General features: G+C 36.4%; 3 protein-coding genes across 5 annotated transcripts; all 3 read left to right on the top strand.

Annotated features, from left to right (window-relative positions):
* The first annotated feature begins 4,177 nt into the window (after window positions 1-4,177).
* On the top strand, window positions 4,178-5,898 carry LOC121987585 (putative Myb family transcription factor At1g14600). Of its 3 annotated transcripts, none has more exons than XM_042541331.1 (7): window positions 4,178-4,277; window positions 4,380-4,528; window positions 4,617-4,693; window positions 4,764-4,800; window positions 4,882-5,002; window positions 5,092-5,203; window positions 5,476-5,898. In XM_042541331.1, the coding sequence occupies exons 2-7, from the start codon at window positions 4,387-4,389 to the stop codon at window positions 5,701-5,703; spliced, it is 717 nt and encodes a 238-aa protein (XP_042397265.1). In that variant the 5' UTR covers window positions 4,178-4,277; window positions 4,380-4,386; the 3' UTR covers window positions 5,704-5,898. The 3 variants fall into 3 exon arrangements, with proteins under 3 accessions (XP_042397265.1, XP_042397266.1, XP_042397264.1); XM_042541332.1 differs by having other exon boundaries at window positions 4,185-4,277; window positions 4,364-4,513; XM_042541330.1 differs by having other exon boundaries at window positions 4,185-4,277; window positions 4,364-4,528.
* A 3,478-nt stretch (window positions 5,899-9,376) lies between these two features.
* Window positions 9,377-16,321, top strand: LOC121984795 (glutamate receptor 3.1-like). Its single transcript, XM_042537928.1, has 8 exons — window positions 9,377-10,151; window positions 10,241-11,589; window positions 11,713-11,990; window positions 12,082-12,113; window positions 12,197-12,603; window positions 12,689-13,149; window positions 15,373-15,460; window positions 16,269-16,321. The coding sequence occupies exons 1-6, from the start codon at window positions 9,887-9,889 to the stop codon at window positions 13,145-13,147; spliced, it is 2,790 nt and encodes a 929-aa protein (XP_042393862.1). The 5' UTR covers window positions 9,377-9,886; the 3' UTR covers window positions 13,148-13,149; window positions 15,373-15,460; window positions 16,269-16,321.
* LOC121984796 (UDP-N-acetylglucosamine--dolichyl-phosphate N-acetylglucosaminephosphotransferase-like) lies at window positions 13,573-20,351 on the top strand. The gene is made up of 11 exons (XM_042537929.1): window positions 13,573-14,009; window positions 15,373-15,460; window positions 16,269-16,360; window positions 16,529-16,647; window positions 18,232-18,347; window positions 18,425-18,552; window positions 18,663-18,749; window positions 19,511-19,571; window positions 19,670-19,710; window positions 19,795-19,915; window positions 20,005-20,351. Exons 1-11 carry the CDS (start codon window positions 13,660-13,662, stop codon window positions 20,062-20,064), a joined length of 1,263 nt encoding a protein of 420 aa, XP_042393863.1. The 5' UTR covers window positions 13,573-13,659; the 3' UTR covers window positions 20,065-20,351.
* The last annotated feature ends 2,581 nt before the right edge of the window (window positions 20,352-22,932 follow it).

The following is a 22,932-nucleotide window of genomic DNA, read 5'->3' as shown; positions in this document are numbered from 1 at the left end:
TTACTGGTAGAGAGATTTAGTGATTACTCGTCGAAAAAGGTCCAAGGGGTCTAGGTCTTAGAGTGGGAGTTGTCGAAGGCTCCAAACCAAATAAAAACCCTTGTATTCTTCTGTTTGTGTTTTTGTTCGTTTTTGTTATGTACTCGTATTTCTAAAAATTGAAAAAGAAAAATTTTAAAATACACGTGATTCACCCGCGCCCCCCCTTATGTGCAAAGATCTAATAAAACACAAATAAATGTAACATGATCAATACATTATGTCCATTAGACAGTTGAGATGGTAATAGAAACATACACAACTTTTAGTCTCAAAAATCTCTTTTGGACAATTACTCGACATGTTAATCATATAAGCTTTCTCAATTAAGTTATCATACATGTCAAGAACATTCATAATTACATGTTCATACTTGCACATGTAAATCACAGAGGAAGAAAACATAAAAAAAAATTAACATGGGATCGATCAAGAGAAAAAAAGTATTCTTTAATGGAAAATCATAAGTTTTTAACAAGAGCACTGATACCACATATTAGCATAACATATATCTTCATGAATGTAAATATGCATATGTAAATTAAGTTATTACATATTCCTTAATACCCAAGGTTTTGAACCAAATCATTTTTACAATATGATATTTAAAAGTAAAACATACCTTAGCTCATGATAATCTTTAAGCATGAATTAAGAAATTAGAACCCCTTAGACAATTGTGTTTCTCCTTCTTGACCTCTCTTCTTACTTAGCCTCTTTGAGCAATGTGGTTGGGTAGAGGGAGAAGTATTTTGTAATCTTTCATTTACACATTTCATCAATGTGTGCATTCAATTATCCCTTAATGCAATACGTTAATTCTCATATTGCATGAATATGAGAATAATCTTTTCCTCTTCCTTTAAATTCATTTGTATGAATATGAAAAGAATTGTCTTTTCTCAATATAAATATAGTCATTAATAATAATTATAATTACTTAATCATATTATTTAATTATAATAAAATCGAGACACATGAGCCATTGAATAAAGAAATAAATGATACATATGACATTAATTAAAAATAAGAATTATTTCTAACAATCATATCACAACTAACTTGTACACTCAATGCAATAGCATCAAATATACACTTAACACTCAAAGCACTATGGTGCATTAGTATTAAATATCGATCTCAGGGCGTAGCCGGGTTGGTTATCACATGACGTGTTTGTAAAATTGAGCAAGGCTCGAATCCCGACAAAGACTGAAGAATCCCCCCCCCCCCCCCCCCCCATGTGATAGTTAACTTCCGTTTTCTGGTTTACTTTCAATGATATAGGACAGTCATAGGGGGACCGCTAGAATGACAAATTTCACCTTATTACGGAACTAAGGTTAAATATAATCTCCAAGGAGAAATTATTTCACCAATACACTATGTTTATCTTTTTCCAATTTATCGAGCTCACTTATTTCTTTCAATCAATCAATTGATCGACTTTATCTCTCCAACTTGACTAGCTAACTCGATTTATCAAGCTCTTTCAAATTTCTTACTTATTTAATCGAATTGTTTCATCTAATTAATTTATTGACTCTAATTATTTGGTATGAACTATTTACTCTATTTGGTATAATCTAATTTGTTTATTGCCTAGCTCATTAACTCAATTTTCCTATACTAGCTATCTATTCTACTAAAATAATAAACACATTCAGTTAGGTTCATCCATTTCATCTGGTTGGTCGAACACCTTCAGTCCATTTAAAATAATAAACATTCCAAAGACAAGAATACTTTCTATTTGATAACATTCCAAAACCTACCAAACAAAACATAAATGATCATTTCTGATATCCATATCTACTAACACTCTGAATATCCAATACTCATGTCAGTCATGTCTAATTTTTTTTAATAGAAATACTCATATAGAACATCTAAATTTAGACAAATGTCCAATGCTCATATCCAATATCTGAGTAACCAATCCATTCATCTGATGCGTTCTGTGATCACCCAAACCAGAGTCAGAACTATCAACATTATGCTCTGTGATCCATGAATAGATTGTGGCTATGACCCTTTGGGTGGTCCATCCTCTCTTGAACTAGTACATCAGATAGTCAGAAGAGCATTTAGTGCTGTTTGGTTGCTTATGCAGTGGAATTACAAGGTTTTAGGAAACTAGGGACCCCTCAATGACAGTGCATTTAAGGCCACCATGTTCCATTCCTTCCTCCACAAGTGCAGATCATTTTTCATCCATGTTTAACAACTAAAATCGTTATAACTGAGTTGAATTTTCATTAAAGATGTAACTTTGCATAACAGTAGTACAGTACATCAGTTGTCCATCAAAGCTCGACCTAACTTTGTCCAAGGCACCATGATTATGATTTGACTAACTCTCTGAAGATCGCCTACATGAGAGAGAGAGCGAGAGAAAGGAGAGAAGACTAAGGAAAAGCCATGAATGAGAACAATCTGTGGAGTGGGGACGCTGCTCAGGAGAAGCCATGATTGCAGTTTGCTCGTGGAGCAGGAAAACTGTGTTTGATTGATATTGATTCCCAATGTAGTGTTTGTGTATATTTTATTTACATATATCCAAAAGCCTTTCAGCAAAACTTTTGCTGCTGTGCATGGAGCATGATGGTGGTGGTGGTGGTGGCCTGGCCTGGCCTGTGGCCTAAGTGTAAGTAAGTGTTCACCACCTTCATGCGCTGCCTTATGATGTGGTCATCCTCCTCCCTCGCCGACCACCTTCAGACCCTTCTATCTCCTCCTAAAGACAGGTCTCTTTCACAGTTGTCTCACACACCCCTCTTCCACTTATGATCTCAGTGGCATGAAGGGGATGAATAAGTTTTTTTCTTTTTCATGTGATAGCAAATACTCAATCGATTCACTGTCTACACTTCACTACTATTACATGGAAAAGAAACAGTAGCAGCAGTACCATTATTATTCCTTTTAATAGTTTGGCAACATGAATTCTGCAACCGCAGCAATTCCCATCATTCTTTCTGCAGACCCACCTCTTCAGATCAATGGCGACAAAAAGAATTAGACCGTGCAGCAGATTTAGCTCCCAAGTCCGCAACTTTATCAACACCTCTGGAGAAACATTCAGGACTAGTTATGTGAGGGCTGAGTTGGTTGCACCTCAACCAAGTTCAAGTCCGTCCGTCTAAGTTTGTGTGGTGAAGGAATAACAATTCTGAACCTACTGGTTTTGGATTCAGATTTGGGTATTTGTTCTCTGAACTTCCATTAGTCTAATCTTGGCACCAATCTAGCAGCCATGCATGTAATTTAGACGACTGGACTAAACCAGTCGATCGCTGGAGGTTTGGTTTGGTCTTCAAAGCATTGCCCAGTAGTCCTTTATTAGGTCTGATCAGCCCTGCACGAGGCAGGAAGAATTTTCAGAGGTTGGCAGCCACTGACTAGGCTTTCAAGTACTCACCCTGCAAAAGAGTTCAATGCATGCAAATACTTTTTCCTCTTTGTTTGCTTCTGCAACACCAACATTGCTCCTACAGGGCTACTCCTGTGAGCCCATTTCAGTGCAATATTAGCAAAAAAGGGAAAGGCTTAAATCCCTGAGCAGGGAGGACCTCATCACTAATCTGTGTAAATAAATGTGGTTGGTTCAGGCCAGCAGTTCTGGTTTGGTTTTAAACACATTTCAGGACTCTGATCTCTGGTTTGTATTTCTTCCACTAAGGGACAAACACTGTATCATATGAATGGGTGATGGAGGTTTAAACCATTGAATTTGTACTGAAAGTGCATGCTTAAACCCTCCATTCCTTTTTCTCGAAAAGGACCCTGATAGATAAAAACCTGAATAATAATAAATGAATAGATAATAGCTTTAGTGAGATTGACACAAGATAAAAGATAGTGAGTTTTGGCACAGGAATGGTAAAGAAATCCCCTGCTCAGAGATTCTACGACCGTTTTCTTGTGTTGCTCCTTCCAATGAACTACGAGCTAGCCTTTTGGCTCCTCAAATCTGCTATCTTTGTCCCTAGTGTGTAGGGGGTCAAAAAGTCTGCAACTAAATAATCATGATTATTTAACATTTCTTCTCAGGTCATGGTGGCCATGGAGGAGCCGAGGAACATCACCACTTTGTCCTCGCCTTCTCATATATAATAAATCCCCACTCCACTCCGATGGATTTTACATGCAATGCAAATATGCAATGCCAGTATGTTCTCTTGTGTGCTTTGTATCAATGATTAATCTCATGCAGGCCACGTGTAAGCACCTCAAAGGTAAATGTTTTGAAGAGAGATTTTGTAGTTTATTTTAATGTAATTTGTCTGCCTATAAAATGCCACTCTCGTTACACCTCAAGAAGACTGATCGCCATTCAGAGGAAGAATGGGGAACTGTGGGAGGAACGGAGCAGTGAGGCAGTACACAAGATCTAAGCTTCCTCGCCTCAAGTGGACTCCTGACCTCCATCACCTCTTTGTCAACGCGATTCAGAGGCTTGGAGGCCAAGACAGTACACATCGTTCCCGTCTCTCATTCATTTCAATCATCAAACAATATCTCTTCTTCTTCCTCCTCTCAATTCTCATTCCTTGTTGTTTTTCCTCTTTGCACAGAGGCCACTCCTAAGCTTGTGCTTCAGTTGATGGATGTCAGAGGCTTAACTATATCTCACGTAAAGTCCCATCTCCAGGTAACTAACCAATTTGTGTATCAAGATTCATATGATCTGATACATTACCGGGTTTTCGCTTTCGTTTCAGATGTATAGAAGCCTAAGGAGTGACCTGAGCAGACAAGGTAAGGTCAATTATTAGTATGTTCTTAATTCATTGACAATCATTCTTGCTGCATTACTTCTATTCACTGTTTTTAATTTAGAGTTGCAAGCGAGAAAGCACCCTGCGAGCTACGAAAGTGAGGAGAAAGTTGATGCTGCTTCATGTCCTCATTCGAAGTTCAGCAAAGAGTTGCACTCTCAGTTCTTTAAGCCTCTGAAAAGGTAGTTAAGTTTGTTATGTTTCTGCAGTTAAACCTTATCAAATTTGCTCTGGCCACGCACTGTCTTATTTGTGTTTGATTTGCTAAAAGAATTAGGGCGGAAACGCAGCAGAAAGAAGCTGATTTCTTAGGGTTTAACGATCGCCATGCCAAGCTCATTAATGCTCCAGGAACAGTGAAGCAGGAATTCAGGCTTTGTAAGGTAAAAGTGCAGAAACTGAAGTTGAGAGAGCTTTATCATATTTCGTTCTTCACATTGTTAAAATTTTCTTGAAAGACTACACTGAAATGCTTTATTATCAGGAACAGTGTATTCAAATATCTGACTAATTATGTTCTGTAAGCATCTGTTCTTTTATTAAAAACACAAAAAGAAAGTGCAAGAAAAGTGGCAAGAGATTCAAGGTGTTTATAAGATCTCATTTTGAGCATCATTAAAGCTGATCGTTTGTTTAACTTTGGAGAAAAGTGCAGAACAATTTAAACACCAGGCACTGCTACGTAAATGGATGCTACAAGTCCCCAAACTTTATTGATGAGATATTGGACAAGGAAGAAGCCTATGGCTGTTCGTTATCGCTATCGTTATCACCGGCTTCTGCTCAAAGAAAGGCAGTTTCTTCGTCGAGTAGGCAGATCAGTGGATGCTCTGGTGGTCGCAGAATCAATCTGGATCTTTCCATGTCTATTTGCAGCTCTTAAATAGAGACTCTTGTGTGTGGAATTGTGAGACAAGTGATGTATACTAGTTCACTAGAGGGATTAATTGAAGCTGCTTTTGCTGTAGGATTCTTTTTGCAAGCCCTGAGTGAAGTAAAACCTCTTCTTGTAGGATGAAAAATATGTTTTATGTTTTTTTATGTTTTTTTTTTACAAATAAAACATCTAATTGCAGGATGGAAAGCATCATTTGACTATTTATGTGCCAGGACAAAATTTGCTGAGTGGCACTTGAAGACAGGAAAGACTGGATGCAAAATAGTCTAAAAGCTAAGAAAATGGCAATTAAAAAAATACTCAAAAGAGCAATTAAAGAAAAATCAAAATTTAAATAAACGTGTATAAATTAGGTTTCGAATTTATCAAAAATTAGGATGGAAAAATATCCACCTGTAAGATTAATAGACAAAATCCTTCTCTAGGGCATAACGGAGTTTATTATCACATGATAGATTGAACATGATCTAACGGGAGTTTAAAGTTACTTGACTAAGTTCATGATTTAGGCTCCTTCCAAGAGCACCTTCTTCAGCAAAGAACAAGCAAGGGATATATTGTAAGGAGGCTGAAATGACAATAACATTAGCAAATTCGATAAATATTCATCTTTAAAAAACATTTAGAGAAATAACTAAGAGAATCCGAATTTAAATCAAAGTGAGATGAATATCAACCAGAAATGATCTTTAACTTCAAACTCACTAATGATCGAAACCAAAATGAGCACCCAAGAACGCAAGGAGAAGAAATGCATCGTCCATATCAAATTTAAACTATCGTGTCACAATAAAGAAAGGGAAAAAAAAAGTGGAGACCTCCAATAATGTATTTTGGAGGAACACAATTGATCTCGTCTGAAAGTGGTGAACTGTGGTATGCTGATAAGTTGGCTGGGAGTTTGACTAGAAGAAGACTTCGATAGGGGAACGTTGAAGAACGCCCACAAACATCAACAGAAGGAGGGAAAAATCATCAGTAGACAAGTCAGAGATCCCTGGTGTAGCTATTCCAACGATCAAGTCAGAACTCAGAAAAAAGAAGAACAATGACGTAATGAGAGAGAGGCAATAGACTCGCGTACCTGTGCTAGCGGAGAGGAACCCCTTGTATAATGTCTTCTATAATCTTCGCATTTAGTGAAATATTATATCACTGCTTGACAATCTGTCTAATCATTATGCTTCCACCGTATCTTGCAATATCATCGTAGGCACAGGGGAGTTTTGCATATTCATGTGAAGATAATCTTCTAGTTTTTTAACAAACTTATGTGTGGTACTAATGGTAAAATGAGCTCATGAACTGCGAGGCATATTGGGCTGCTTGTCAAAAGATGGAGAGGAGTGAATGAGCTATGATAGTATCGGGGGATTGGCCCCATAGACCACTGCAGATTGGGGAGATGAGCCCTTTGGAGAATGTCTAATCAGCCTTAGTTAGCCGTGAATAGTGGGGACTTGGACCCTTGAGAATCGATCCAATTGGTATTAGCCGATCGAGAAATGGTGGGGTGCAGAGCCCCGTAAGCGTCCGACAAAGTTGGGGAGTTGGACTTTTGAGAGTAGGTCAAATCGATATTAGCCAATTGATAAATAGTGGAGAGTAGAACCTCGTACGCGTCTGACAAAGTTGGGGAGTTGGGCCGTCGAGAGTTGATCCAAATTGTCCAATTGGTATTAACCGACCGAGAAATGGTAGAGAGCAGAGTCCTGTAAACATCCGACAGAATTGCGGAGCTGGGCCATTGAGATTCAGTCCGATCAACCTTAGTCGATTGGGCGATTGTGGGAAGCAAAATCTCATAAGCGTCCGACAAAATTGGAAAGCTCGGCTCTTGAGAGTCGGTCTGATCGACCTTACCAGGTTGGAGATGGTGAAAAATAAAATCCCGTGTCCAACCCAAGTAGATAACTGGGCCCTTTGGGATGCACCGGTCGGCCCAAGCTGACTGACATGGGGAAATCCCATTGGACAGATTATTTGTCTTATTTTAGACTTTATCGTCATCTATTCCGGTCTGTTGACCTTTAGACCCTCCCCATTCGCCGAACCAGCAATAATAACAAATTTCGAGCTGTTTTGCTTAGTTTCATGACGTGCTAATAAGAACCTAATCCATTGACGCATTTGAATGGCTTCAGTAAACCTAAAGAAAAAACAGAAAAAAAAATATGGTGATGAAAACGACCCTTCAACAGCCAAAATCATGTAAATTCATAATGTGTTTTGAGATGCAGAATCTAAAGAGCCTTTTTTCACCAATAATGTGGATTTTTGACTATATATCCTCAACCATTTCTAATCAGATTCTAAGTCCTCTCATTCCATTAATATATAAAACGACAAATTATCGAATCAGGTAGGAAATTTCCCGATATATATATTCAATCCCAATTTTCAAATTATTAAAGCATGTACTCAATTTTATTTTACCTTTTCGGATCTATTGTTATAGTTTACCAATAGATTCAGATATAGTTCATCAAAATAATAATGTTCTAAATCTTAAAATAATAATATTCTGAATCGATTAGAAAAAATAATTTATGTTTAAAAAATTATTACTCTCAATATAATGTATTTAATTGATATTTGAGGATATGTATAGAATTAGAAAAAATGAGATGAACACATAGAACTTAGTTACTTGTCATTTTGAGCTCTTCAGGTCAAACAATTTGTTTTAGTCAAAAGCAGCTGATGAATTTAGAGAGCTTAGAATACCATAAAATTAAGTCCTATATATTCATTTATTTATTTTAATTATATATATACTCAGAAACATTAATTCAATACATCGTATTGAAAGAAATGAATTTTTGATCATAGAAGATTTTTTTAATTATTTTTAAAAGTTTTTTTACTCGATGGCTACAATATACAATTGATTTAACTTATTATTCATAATCACATAAACATTTTGATTAAAAAATATGATTATCTTTTTAAATTACCGTTCTTAATAATGCATTGAATTGATATTTGAAGCAGAAATATAATATGAAAACTAGATGAGTATATAAAATATTAATCCATATCATTTTAAAATTTTTAGATTCATCAGTTAGATTCGATTAAACTCGATTGATAGATCTAAAGAATTCAAATTGACATAAAGTTAGGTTTTACATATTTATCTAGTATACACCATATTGATTATTATTTTTTTGAAAACTAATATGTCTAAAAAAATTTGGTTCTATTAAAAATTCACTATTTTTAATATTACAGATTCAGAGAACTCATTATATATTTATATTATACATTCAAACATTAATTTAATATACCGACAACAACAAATTTTTATCATAAAAAACTTTTTAATTAATTTTTTAAAAAGATTTTTAATCAATTGCTAAAATATAATAATCAGCAATCGATTAAACTATTGTTATTATTATTAATCGAGAACTTACGGTAGCATTAAAATTACTGTTATTCACGTAAACATTTGAATTGGTAGGGATAAAAATGAAATTGAATATGTGATTCGGTAATTTTAATATTAATGCACGCGATTTAAATATTTTCAAAATTTCGCGTGGCGATTATTTAACGTATCGACTTAAAATATGATTTTTTTTTTTTCACTCATGCGATAGATATTTTACAATGTTCTTGCGCAGTAAAACAGACAGGAATGTTATTTGATTGTTTTTTCATCCTTACAAGGAGCCCTTTTGATATTTGTTTCCTTGCATAGTTTTCATTGCTCGGTCTTGTTCCTCCCAAAAATTCTCAGAAGAAGTAGAACAGCATCCAGTGAGATGTTTTCTTCTATATTTCTTCTTAATCTGGGCAAGTAGTTTCCTGTCCCTGTCTCTATTAATTTCTTCAGCAGAACACCAGACATTTGGATCCATTTCGATGGAAAGAACGTGAAATTTGTTTGCGCTTCGAGTTCGAAGTTGGGCCACATGTTCCTATTTCTCCTCCTTATCTGCTCTAAGTCCTGCAATTGTTTCCTTTGTTGGTTTTTCCCCTTGGATTCACACCTCGACTTCTTTTGAATTGAATTTCTTTTCTTTTCCAGTTCCTCATGGATCTTATTTTCAGCAACTCTTCTTTTTTGCTTTTTTGCTAATCGGCGCATGTATGAGATGGATTTATGATAAGTTTGTAAAAATAGGGGAAAAGTTGAGATTTTCAGTGTAAATCTCATACTATGAAGCTTGCTTTGCTTCTATTTTTGGCTATCTTTCTTAATCTTTCCCTGGGCGGCCTCAATATGAATGACTCCACCATGAGGCCTGCTACAGTGCACGTTGGTGCCATTTTTTCACACAATACCACCATTGGAAGAGTTGCCAAGGTTGCAATTGATGCTGCAGTGAGAGACGTCAATGCAGATCCAAGCATTCTCCGAGGCACCAAACTTGCTGTTGTAATGCAAGACTCCAATTGCAACAACCTCATAGGCGTTGTTCAAGGTGCGTAGCACATTGTCTGTTTGTTGAAATGCCTGAATGAGCTCTAACAATATGAACTCATTGTTTCTTCTTGGATTTGACTTGCACAGCCTTGCAGTTCATGGAGACGGACATTGTTGCCATCATTGGCCCGCAGTCGTCTGTGATTGCTCATGTCATTTCGCATGTTTCAAATGAGCTCCAAGTCCCTCTTGTGTCCTTTGCTGCAACGGATCCCACACTTAACTCTCTGCAATATCCCTTCTTTGTCCGGAGCATCCAAAGTGACCTCTTCCAAATGGCTGCTGTTGCTGATCTAGTCGATCATTATCAGTGGAACCAGGTTATAGCAATCTTCATCGACGATGATCATGGTCGAAATGGAGTAACTTCTCTCGGAGATAAGCTTGCAGAAAAGCGCCACATGATATCATGCAAGGCTGCATTGCGGCCCGGGGCTACATCGAGCGACATCATGGACTTGTTGGTGAAGGTTGCACTCATGGGTTCAAGGATTATTGTCCTACATGTGAGCCCAGATATCGGTATCAAAATTTTCTCGACAGCAAGATACCTCGGTATGATGTCGAATGGGTATGTTTGGATAGCAACAGATTGGCTTTCTTCTCTGTTAGATTCTTCCGCGCCGTTGGATGCAACAACTATGGAGACAATGCAAGGAGTTCTTTCACTGCGCCAGCATACTGCAGATTCAAAGCTCAAGAACATGCTAATTTCAAGATGGAGCCAACTAATCAAGAATGAGAAGGCTGAAAATTTCAAGTTGAACTCTTATGGACTGTATGCTTACGATACTGTTTGGTTGGTTTCTCATGCATTGGATGCCTTTTTCAGCGATGGAGGGAGGGTTTCATTTTCTAATGACTCGAATTTGCTTGACACGGAGGGAGGGAGCCTACATCTCGAGGCCATGAGTGTGTTTGATCAGGGACAGGCTTTGCTGGACAAGATTCTCAGCACAAGTTTTGATGGTGTAACTGGTAAATTCCAGTTTGATCATGAAAGGAATCTGATTCAACCAGCCTATGATTTGCTCAATATAATAGGAACTGGGTGGAGAACAATTGGTTACTGGTCAAATTATTCTGGTTTGTCAATTGCATCTCCTGAAAAGTTGTATGAAAAACCAGCAAATCTTTCCACTTCAAATCAACAACTGCTCAGTGTGATTTGGCCCGGCGATACCATGGCCAAACCTCGCGGATGGGTCTTCCCTAACAATGGAAAGGAACTGAGAATTGGAGTTCCAAAAAGATTTAGTTTCAGACAATTTGTTTCAGTATCATCAGATGGCAACGACATCAAAGGTTTCTGCATAGACGTGTTCACTGCTGCAGTCAACTTGTTGCCTTATCCTCTTCCCTACAGATTCTTACCCTACGGAGATGGCCGTGAGAATCCCAGCTATGCGAAGCTCGCTGAAATGGTTGCATTGGGTGTAAGTCTTAAGGAAAAAATGGTTCTGCAAAAACAATTCAATGAAGATATTGGATTTTCAGATTACTATATAGCACTAAGAAGAAACTTACTGATCAGCATGATGAATCTTTGCTTCTTGTAGGAATTTGATGCTGCCGTTGGTGACATGACCATAGTAACAAATCGAACTAAGATTGTTGACTTTACACAGCCATATGCTGAATCTGGGCTCGTACTACTGACCGCCGTGAAAAAGACTAACTCCGGCGCATGGGCTTTCTTGCAGCCGTTTACTTGGGAAATGTGGTGTGTCACAGCGATCTCCTTACTTGTAATAGGAGCAGTGATTTGGATCCTCGAGCACCGGCTCAACGATGAATTCCGTGGCCCTCCTAGAAAACAGATAGTTACTGTGTTTTGGTTAGTGTTCATTTGAACTTGATCTCACACAAGAATAAGCATTTTAATTCATTTGAACTTTGACACCATGCGATCTCCGATGGCTTTGCAGGTTCAGCTTCTCAACTCTATTCTTTGCACACAGTAAGTGAACCCTACGTGATCTTCAGTAACTAGGATCAGCATTCTCATGCCTTGAATATTCAGATTTCTCTGTTTGTTCACAGGGGAAAACACTGTAAGCGCTACAGGGCGTATGATCCTCATAATATGGCTCTTCGTCGTGCTGATAATTCAGTCGAGCTACACAGCGAATCTGACCTCAATTCTAACTGTCCAACATCTGCAATCGCCAGTAACAGGCATTGATAACTTGATTGCTAGTGATGAGCCTATAGGGTTCCAAGGCGGTTCATTTACTGAAAACTATCTCGCCGAGGAGCTTGGCATTTCGAGGTCCAGACTAATCGCTCTTGGTCCCCCTGAAGACTACGCAAGAGCACTTGAGCTTGGACCAAACAATGGGGGTGTTGCCGCTGTGGTGGATGAGCTGCCCTATATCCAGCTCTTTCTCTCGACTCAATGCAAGTTTGCTGTGGTAGGATCAGAATTTACCCGAAACGGCTGGGGATTCGTAAGTTACATAAGAAGTTGAATCATCGTGTTCGGTTTGCATGAATCTTAGCCTGTGTGTTTGACTTCATTCATCATTCTCCTAGGCATTTCCGAGGGACTCTCCTTTAGCCGTCGACTTCTCTACTGCGATCCTTACGCTGTCAGAGAACGGCGATCTCCAACGAATCCACGACAAGTGGCTGAGCACGGACGTGTGCAGCTCCGACATCAACGAGCTCGATTCTGAATCCCTCCAAATAAGAAGCTTCTTGGGTCTGTTTTTGATATGTGGAATGACGTGTGTTCTTGCTTTGCTCATATATTTCGTGACCGTGATTTGTCAATATCTTCGCCACTGTCCCACGGAGGAGGCCAATTCTTCCGCGGTGGGCAGCCTGCAGAGGTTCTTCTCTTTCATTGATGAGAAGGAAGAAGATGCCAAGAACAGGTCGAAAAGAAGAAGGATGCAGCAAGAAGAAAGCAGTGTGGTTGGCAGTGGAAGTCTCAATACGAATAGTTCCAATCAAAGTTCTGTGGGATTTAGCACTACTATATCTCCATAACTGTAAGTATTCAGATAACATCAAATTGGACACTGGATTTTTTATTTTTTATTTTTGAAATATTTTTAAAGTTCCAGAATTATGAAATGCTTTTCAAATTGTCAATGATTTTAATGGCTAAGTTATAAATTAGTTATTTAAAAAAAAAATTGAAGAGAAGAGAAAAGAGTCGGATCTTAACTCTATCGAATATTTTCACCGTTGATTCAGTCCGACTCAATTTGTAGATGTTTTGATTCAGCCCGATCTGACCCGGCTCAGTTTTTCAGCCCGCAAGACAAGACGAATTGGGCAGCGGACGGTCTGACCGTTTGCCACGTCTGATCTCATTTCGCACCCAATAGCCGTCATGGCCCCATATTAGTGGGCCCACTCTTTTTAATGCCCTTTTGACACGTCGAGCGCCCACTAACCGGCCGCCGCGTGGACATCTTTCTCTCACTTCTTCCTTATTCGTTCCGTTCGCCCTTCCCTTCGGCTTCCCGACGAGTCGACGACCCACCGCTGCCGCCATGGCGACTCGCCGGAAGCCCTCCTCAAAAACTGTAGACGTCCGGCCGCCGATCTCGGCTAAGGAAAACAAACCGCTGCCTGTGGAAGACCCGCCCCTGGCTCCGCCGAAACTTGGCATCATCGTCCCAACCGCCGCCGCGTTTTTCCTCCCATTCTTTTACCTCGTCTTCGTGCACTACCAGATCGAGCCCGAATTGCGTAGATCCATCTCCATAAGTGCCGCCATGAGCTTCGGCGCCTTCGTCGTGGCGCTGCGAATGATCCCCGTGGCGGCACGCTACGTGCTGCGCCGAAATCTCTTCGGGTTTGACATCAATAAGAAGGGGACTCAGCAGGGAGCCATCAAAGTGTTGGTTTTCCCCTCCTTGCTTTCTACCTTGATTTTCTTAATTAAACTTCTTACCTTGATGAACTTTTTTGCCTTTTCGTTCGCCTGTTTGATCTTAATTTCGCTAATTTCTGACTTACTGCAAGTTGATTGCATGAAATTTATTGTAAATTTCCGAGTTTATAAAAAGTGGCGATTAAATTTACTTCATTTTACCTAAATAAAGTATGTGTCTTATGTTTGACCGTAGAGACACAAGCATTTCCACTTTCCACATCTTACGTTAAGTAGACTAGATCTAATACGCTGACTGACTTTGTTAGACTTCAGTCTTGTAAGTTACCCCAGAGCATAATGTCTTGAACACAATCGGGAATTCTATGGTCTTCAAACTTCTAAATTAGTGCAAACTTTTACTTCTTAGAATTAGTAGAGTTGCATGCAGTTTTTTATTTTTATCCAACTTGAAAGAGAAGATTCAATTTAGGTGAAACTGCTTTTGTCCTAGTTGACTAGCTTTGGCCATTTGAATTGAAGCTACCCGTTCACACAAAATATTCGTATCGAGGCTTTAATGGGTTGGTTTCTTATTTGTTGAGGTTGCCATAATGATAAGCAGTATGAAGTCTCCATATTATATATAAATTATTGACATTTGAATCTGCTATACATAAGAATTAAGGTATCACCTGAGTATTATGTCTTCCTTGGTTAATGTTTTAAGTTATTCATCAAGTTGGGGCTTTTTCAATTTATGCATTGAACTTGCTGACATTGTTAAGCTGCCCGATAATGGAGAGACACATCATGGAGACTTCAACCATCAACATAACTAAACTGATGATCATTTACTTTGTTTTGGTTTGTGTATCTTTTATTTGTTTCAAAAGTTGGCTTCTCTTATGCATAAATATGTAGTAATAGTCTTTAGGTTGGACAATATTTGTAGATTTCAGTACAGAAATAGCTAAATAACTGAGTAAATAGGCTGATTTATTGCTGAAGAAGTGTTTTAGATTTTTATGAAATTTTTATTTTCGTTTTTTTTGGTTTAATTTTAAGCTACTGAATTCAAATTCGAAATGTTTATTTTCTAGTGCTGTGGTGTTTTACTTGATTAGAAATCACTTAATATAGTTTGTTTTATTTTTCATTTAAACTCTCACATAAAATATTTATAAAATATCAACGTATTTTCACTGGCTATTAATGAAGACTTCTTGCGTGAGCTTACTGAATGGAGAAGTTATTATGGATTAAATATATATGAATCTGTATAGTGCATTAAATATTTATGGATTTCTAGACATACTTATTCTCTTATTGATATTCCATCATATTATGCATAAAGAAAATCATAATAAACACACCTTTTTTTTTTCAGGCCTGAATCTTTGGGCATCGTTATTGGATTTGTCTACTTGGTTGTTGCTATATTGTTTCAGCATTTCAACTTCACATCAGACTCCAATGTATGTATATTTGTCCTATATGAAGTTCATAAATACATGTGATGTTGCTGTGTAAATGTGCATCTCTCAGTTTATTAATTTTGTGAATGACTCTTCATAAACATACCAAAAAAATAACAAAATTGTTTGTAGGCTTTCTTTTGCTGATATAATATGATGCACTTTAAATGCTGTTGGAATACTGTCATAGTGATTAAATGGTTTAGTTGAAGTTTGCAAAATGACAATTTTGAAATCTGCCTAATATGCACTCCTATCTTCAGTGTGGTTTAAGATTTAGAAAAGATGATGTATGCCACCATCGACATCCAGTACCTAATAGTATAGGTTCTCATACATGTCGAAATCCTATGACAATCTATTAAACAGTTACACTGGTCCATGCAGTATGCTTTAATATCCGTTCCAGGTGTCTTTTACATTAGGAAAATTTTGTTCTCATTTCTTATCACCTTGTCAGTTGTTTGGTGATGGAGACCAGCATGGCCATGTATGCTTTCACTCCCATATTTCAACATTATGTTGTATTTTATATTTATGGATTCATCAGGAATTAACTAGTGCAATGTAGCCTTTTGACTTACCATACTTTTCTGACTATCTAAATGTGGTCTATTCATGGAGATGTTTTTGTGACTTGTTTCACATTCTGATTTCTGATATTTATGTTCAAAAACATGTTATGGGCTCAGAATTGCAGATGGCTCTCTTTTTAGATAATGCAAGTGCATGACGCATTTCTTTCAGAAGTTTAACATGTGTACATGGATTTTTAGTCACATGGTTGAGCTTCTTGTTCTGAATGCAGTGGCTTGTTGAATATAATGCAGCACTGGCTTCTATCTGCTTCATGATTCTTCTGGGATTTGTGGATGATGTTCTTGACCTCCCTTGGAGAGTGTATGAACTTCTGAAGGAACTTTATTATATTTAATTCTTCTAGTATTTTCTTGTGTTGCCTTTATTCTTGACAAGTTCCCGCAGCCACTATATCTCATTCATCTGGAGTCCTGCAAGCTGTTCCTTAGTTTCTATTTGAAGCTGATTCTCTTTTCTTTTCAAGAGCAGAAAATTGGTGCTACCCTCATTTGCAACTCTTCCCTTGTTAATGGCATATGCTGGGCATACTACCATCATCATACCAAAGCCACTTATTCAATATGTTGGAGTAGCTGTTCTTGATTTAGGTACTTTTTTGTTGGACATTAATCACATTAAGTTTTTGCGTACACTATCTGTCCAGAAAATATTAGTTTTGATTTTTGTGTTCACTGCAGATACTGTGGTTTGCATGGCATTTAGTGCAACAGTCTCAATCCAAAAATGAATATGGTTTTAACAATTATCATTTCGGTTGTTGCATTTAGTTATCATGTCAATAAAAATATTTACACACACACACACACACACATACGGATGAATCATGGGAATGAACAAAGATATCTTATGCATGATGGTGACATCTCCCTTACTGTTTTTTAGCAGTAAAAAGGAACTTCAGCATAGAATAACATGACTAATCCTCATTTTACTTGCTAAAAGGAAGTAAGTCAACTAAAAGGAAGTCTTGCTTGCTGAACACGCCATGCATATGATTCTACATTCATTTAATCTCCTTAAAAGATTTTGAATATTTACATTATTTTATCAAACAAGAAACAAACTTTGGATTTACCACTAAACATTTCTTTTTATTCCAGGTATTTTCTAATATATTTTGGGAATGGATACTACTTATCATTCCATTCAATTTCAATTTTTTTCCCATTCCATTCCCTCTTACCAAAACATATATGTTTGGTACAGTGGAATGCATTCAGGATTGAATGTAATAGAAATTGGTATAGAGTGAAATTGATTCTCTTCCTATCTTTGGTTTCAATATTCCAATAAACATTGAAATGATTTTGGGTAATTAAAGGAAAGTTATGTAAATATGAGATGCATGCATACCTTTTTTTAAGAGAAAAATAGGTGCAATGGTTGATTTAATATTTGAACTTGGAATTAAAATTCCTTCTACTTTAGGTGTTCTTTCCTACAAAGGAAAGAAATAGATGGGGAAAAAGGAGGGGGTCGAGAGAAAAATGTCACGGAAATACTGTAATATTTTTAAGGAGAAAATTTTGAAATTTTATTTATCAAAGATAAGAAAAATATAAATAAAGATATATATAGTTGAAAAGAAATAAATTTATATTTTAGGCATAGATTTGAGCTTCATTCCAAATGAGAGTGCAATTTCTGTTCGGAAAAATTATAGAGGAAAATTAAAGAAAGATCACCCACAGTAATTTTTTCCATCAATAGAAACGGAGGGAGCTTATTTCCTTTTTGGTTTCTTTCTTTTATAGGAAGCACACCCTTAAGAACGACAATTCCATTCCACATTTTCAAATAGCAGACACAGGATTGAAACCCAAAGTGCAATGGTGATTCTGTTCCTCTTTTGATTTCAACATACTAAACATGCCACAACTGCCATTTTGATGAGGTATAATTTTAATTTTAACGGACTCACAATGAAAGGTTGGCAAATCCTGAATTATGATAAAAACACTAATTTCAACCATATTAACTTGTTTAATCTTGAATTTCTCGACAAAGATATTTTCTCACAATAGTTATTTCATTCTGGTTATGCATGGTGTCTTTTGGGTTCTGTGGCAAACTTTGTTGTTTTTTCTTTCTTAAATGATTTTAGGCTGCATCTATCTCAAGATATATTCATAGCTTTGTTCTTTTTTCTTGTATATTTGTGGGAAGAACAGGTTGGATTTACAAGCTATATATGGGCATGCTGGCAGTCTTTTGCACAAACTCCATTAACATCCATGCTGGTTTAAATGGCCTGGAAGCTGGGCAGACTGTTGTAATTTCTGCTGCAGTAAGAAGGCTACAGACATCATATTTCTTCTAAATGTTTCATTTGGATGAAATTAATAATAGTTAGTCCAATTACAGGTCTTAATCCATAATGTGATGCAAATTGGTGCATCCACAAACTCGGAATATCAACAGGCTCATGCATTTTCTATTTATCTTGTCCTTCCCTTGCTGGCTACTTCATTGGCTCTACTTTCGTATAACTGGTATTTAAAATCAGCTCAACAATTGGTTATGGTATTCTTTACAAAACATTTGCATTGCTTGGTGTTCTGAAGTTTATACAAAGATGCAAATATTTCTATTTGTATGCTAGGTATCCTTCATCAGTCTTTGTTGGTGATACGTACACCTACTTTGCTGGAATGGCTTTGGCTGTAGTTGGAATTCTTGGCCATTTCAGGTAAGTTCAATTCTTCATTTACTTTCTATCTTCTTTATATATATGTAGTTATAACAACTGTAACTTCTTGTCTCTATTTGTCTATAAACTTCATAATATTTCTCTATGCTATAATGAATGGTCTCTATCTAAGGAACTTAATGCGGGCTATTATTTTTAATAAAACAACTTTAGTTGCCCTTGGTTCATTAGTGTACGTCCAGAACATAAAGAAGGCAATTGGCAACACTAGCAGAAAACAAATTAACTACCATGACACCTATAGGCATTTCGATCTCCATGTTGGATGCAAATATTTGTAGAAACATAAGGACTGATTCTGAGGGATGGAGATCTTAACATCAACTTGAAATCTGTATTTTGGCATATGAACACTATTTCTTTAGACCAGTAAAACATAAAATCTCTGTTCTTGGAGTCCATGATCTATGGAAAGGAGAGATATAGATGGTGGAATATCTTTGTTGACGAGTGTGATTTGAGATGCGGTCAGAGTAAAGGAAGATTTTTCTATGTCTACTTCAATGTCACTTTGGAGACTAATTATAAAGACCCCAAGTATGGTTTAGATGGTATCTATTCTATTGAATCATGAAGGGATTTACTGGTGATCTTCTATAGTCGTTGAAGTGTTTGGCATGATATCATACCAGTAAAAGCATCCATATGCATGGCTATACTTTTGTGTACTGTATTTTACATGCGCATGGCTGTAAACTCTTATCAATTATCCATGCTAAGTCACTGTCGTTTCTCTGCAGTGAGACACTCCTGCTCTTCTTCTTGCCTCAAGTTTTGAATTTCCTGTACTCCTGTCCTCAGGTTGGTTTAACCTCCCTCCTGTAATTAAATACTTTTTCAATTATATTATTTTGCGTCACTCGTTCATTTATTTTTTATTCATTTCATCATCATTGCAGCTTTTTAAGATAATTCCTTGTCCAAGGCATCGCCTACCAAAGTAGGTTCATGCTAGATTTTTGCTACAATCATGTTACCATCTTTACCAACCGTATTGACATTACAAGTTGTGTTCTTCGTCCAGATTTGATCTTCAAACAGGACTGTTGACCGGGACAAAGGATGGGACCCTGGTCAACCTGTTCCTCAGATTGTTCGGCCGGTGCACCGAAAAGATGCTATGCATTAGACTTCTTATTTTCCAGGTGAGTTTGTGGAATTGTGGTAATTTCTTCTTCACCTTGCATCCATGCCTACCAGTGTAATCAATACTGCAAACTAATTCTTGGCGCAGGCTTTGTCATGCCTTTTCTGTTTCTGGCTGAGGCATTTTCTTGCTGGATGGTACAAATGAGATTAGAACACCGAACTTGGAAAATTTACAGTTGTTTACTCACATCTCGGCGGGTAGATTCCTCGAGGCAACTTTTTTTGAAACTCATAAATTATATGTTGTTCTGGGCTGAGGAAGATGATAAGATTTCTGGTTGGTACTTCACTTACCCGTGTAAAAAAAAAATTAATATTGACTGTATTCAAGTTGAATAGAATCATTCGACTTTACTTTTGTAAGATTTTGTGCACTTGTCAAATGTTGTCTGAATTAGAAGATTCATCAATAAAATTTCTGGTTTTCTGAAACTTGTAGCTGGATTTTGTAGAAACAATTCAAGATAATCACTTGACCATCTCAAACTCGAAGAATGCATTGTAAGATAAAGTCAGAGGAAGGAATCGGACTCTCTTCCTCAAGTTCATATTCGCTCATTTTGTTTCTTTGGGCAGATCGATGTGAAATAAATCAATTTTACATTTATTTCGCAGAAATACCATTATAAATCAGTTTGCACTATAAAAAAGCATTTATTTTATAGAAAATTACTTACCAGTGTAAATTAATTTTCTGTAAAAAAAATGGTAATTTACCAAAACGTGTAGGTGGTTTTGTAATTTTATCATGTTGTCCTCGTTCTTTTCTCTCGATTTCCTCCCTCTTTGCCTCCTCGTCTTGTTGCTATTGAGTGTCATGCTAGTCATGGAAGGGCATCTCGAGTTCTGTGATTGGGAGATCCTGATAGGCTCCAACGTCAGAGAGCATGATTGGAAACCCTAGCAGGAGCATGACTATGACAATGGAGCCATCATACTTGACTACTTCATGTTAGATTTGTGCGAGGAGCATAGTAAAGGAGTCTCCTTTGATGGAAATGACCACGATGCGGAGACAATTGAGGTGGCGGTGATGGATGATTCAAAAAACCCTAGTGGGTCAACTCAGACACGAAGGGGAAGGACATCAGTTTTCTGGAGGTGAGTACTGATTCGGATGGATGTGGGTTCGATAAGCTGGAGGAGGAGAAAATAGTTCTCGGTACCCCACTTAGTGACAGTATAATACAAGAAACCCTAATAACCCTCTAAACAGAATAATCAGGAATTTTATCATTTTTTATATATATTATCTTTTTTTAGACAACAAAATTATACAAAGAACACGACACAAAACAAAACATAAATACAATGAAACGAAAATTAAACCAAATCAAGAATTAGCACGTTGAGTTCTCTGAGCAACTTTATGTAAAGCTGGGACCAACTATAACATCAAAAAGATTCCTGTGCCTACAAAACTGGAGGCCAAGGAATACAGAAAGTAAACTAAATGGATAAGTGAGTAATCAAGAAAGATGTACATAAATTTAATCTTATTTAAAAAGTCAAAGAAGTAGAGTAAATCATAATCTTTTATTATAGCTTTCAGTTCTTCTTAAAATTCTCCATTCATACACATATATATAATCATCTTTAGTTATCATTATCTATAATTATATAATGTTTTTATATTAGAATTTTGAATCTTCACTTTATCATCATTTGTTATCATTAATTAAAAATAATTTTCGAGTCTTATTATTTAATCAACCGGTATAGAAGTCATCCATGGTAATATTAACATGTATATAAATAGTCTAAATATGATAAATCAACTAAAAAGTAAATCACTGAGCCAATATTATCAAAGTGTAATGTCATATGTATAAGCTAAAAGTCTCCTCAGAATATAATACTATCACATACATTATCTAACGTACGGGCTACCAACCCTCACTGGTGGAAGATATAATTAACACTGACCGAGGGCTACATCATATCACCATGCTTCGGGTGTACGGTCAGGTACTCTGGACCGCGGGCTACCATGCTACTACAATAACATATGTGCATCCCAGTACTCAGGTATAGAGCTCTGATATAAAGCTAAGCTTATAGTTTTCACTTTTTAGTATTCTTCATTTACCATTTTTATTATTTCACTTTAATTCTTGTTACCATCATTGTTTCATTCTAATTCATATCTTATTAGTTAGTCTAAATGACCAATCTAAGTCAACTTTTCATATAAATATATATAATTCATTTAAGTATCATCACATGTTTCATAGGTAAATATTATCAATCAAAAAGCTACAAGTATCAATAGGTAGAATATCAAAAAGCATGGAGTATGGAAGGTCAAGCAAGTAAAAAGGACAGAAATCAACGAAAGAGTAATTCAGAATATTTGTTTAATTTTTAAAACAACCTTTCACGTATTAACCCCCATATGAACCCATAGGTCAATAAAAAATAATATCAATTATTTGCCCTCCAATAATTTAATTATTTTAAACCCTCATTTCACCGTTTTAAATATCATTTGAATCCTCTTTTTAAAATAGGAAATAGGTGAGATGGAAAATTAGGAAAATAGATAATCTTTTTTATTTTTATGCTTGGACTCTAGGACACAAAAATTTATTTTGGCATTAATCAAGGGGGAGTGAAAGAAAGGTGAAGGCATTTTTTTAAAAAAAAAAAGTTTTTTTGGGTTGTTAAATAAACCTTATTTGAAAACGTAAGTTCAAATACTTTTGAAAAAGTTTTAAGTTTATAAAATACTTAATTATGCTTTTTATCTATTTTTTTTAAAAGGCTAAGTATTTTTCAAAGCTAAGTACTCAACTATTCTTTTATGAAAAACTCTCTTTAAGCTAAGTACTTAACTGAAGTTTTTATCAAAATTCTTTTAACCAAGTACTTAAGTAAGTTTCTTTTGAAAATCCTTTTAATATAAATACCAAATTTATCAAAGTCTTTTTAAAAAACTAAGTTTTTCTTTAGCAAAATTGTCTTATTTTTTTAAATGAAAGTGGACTTAGCTAAAGTTATACAAATTGATACT

Source organism: Zingiber officinale, chromosome 5B, assembly GCF_018446385.1.
Source record: "Zingiber officinale cultivar Zhangliang chromosome 5B, Zo_v1.1, whole genome shotgun sequence".
In the NCBI taxonomy this organism is placed as follows: Eukaryota; Viridiplantae; Streptophyta; class Magnoliopsida; order Zingiberales; family Zingiberaceae; genus Zingiber; species Zingiber officinale.
This window is presented reverse-complemented; position numbering and strand designations above follow the sequence as displayed.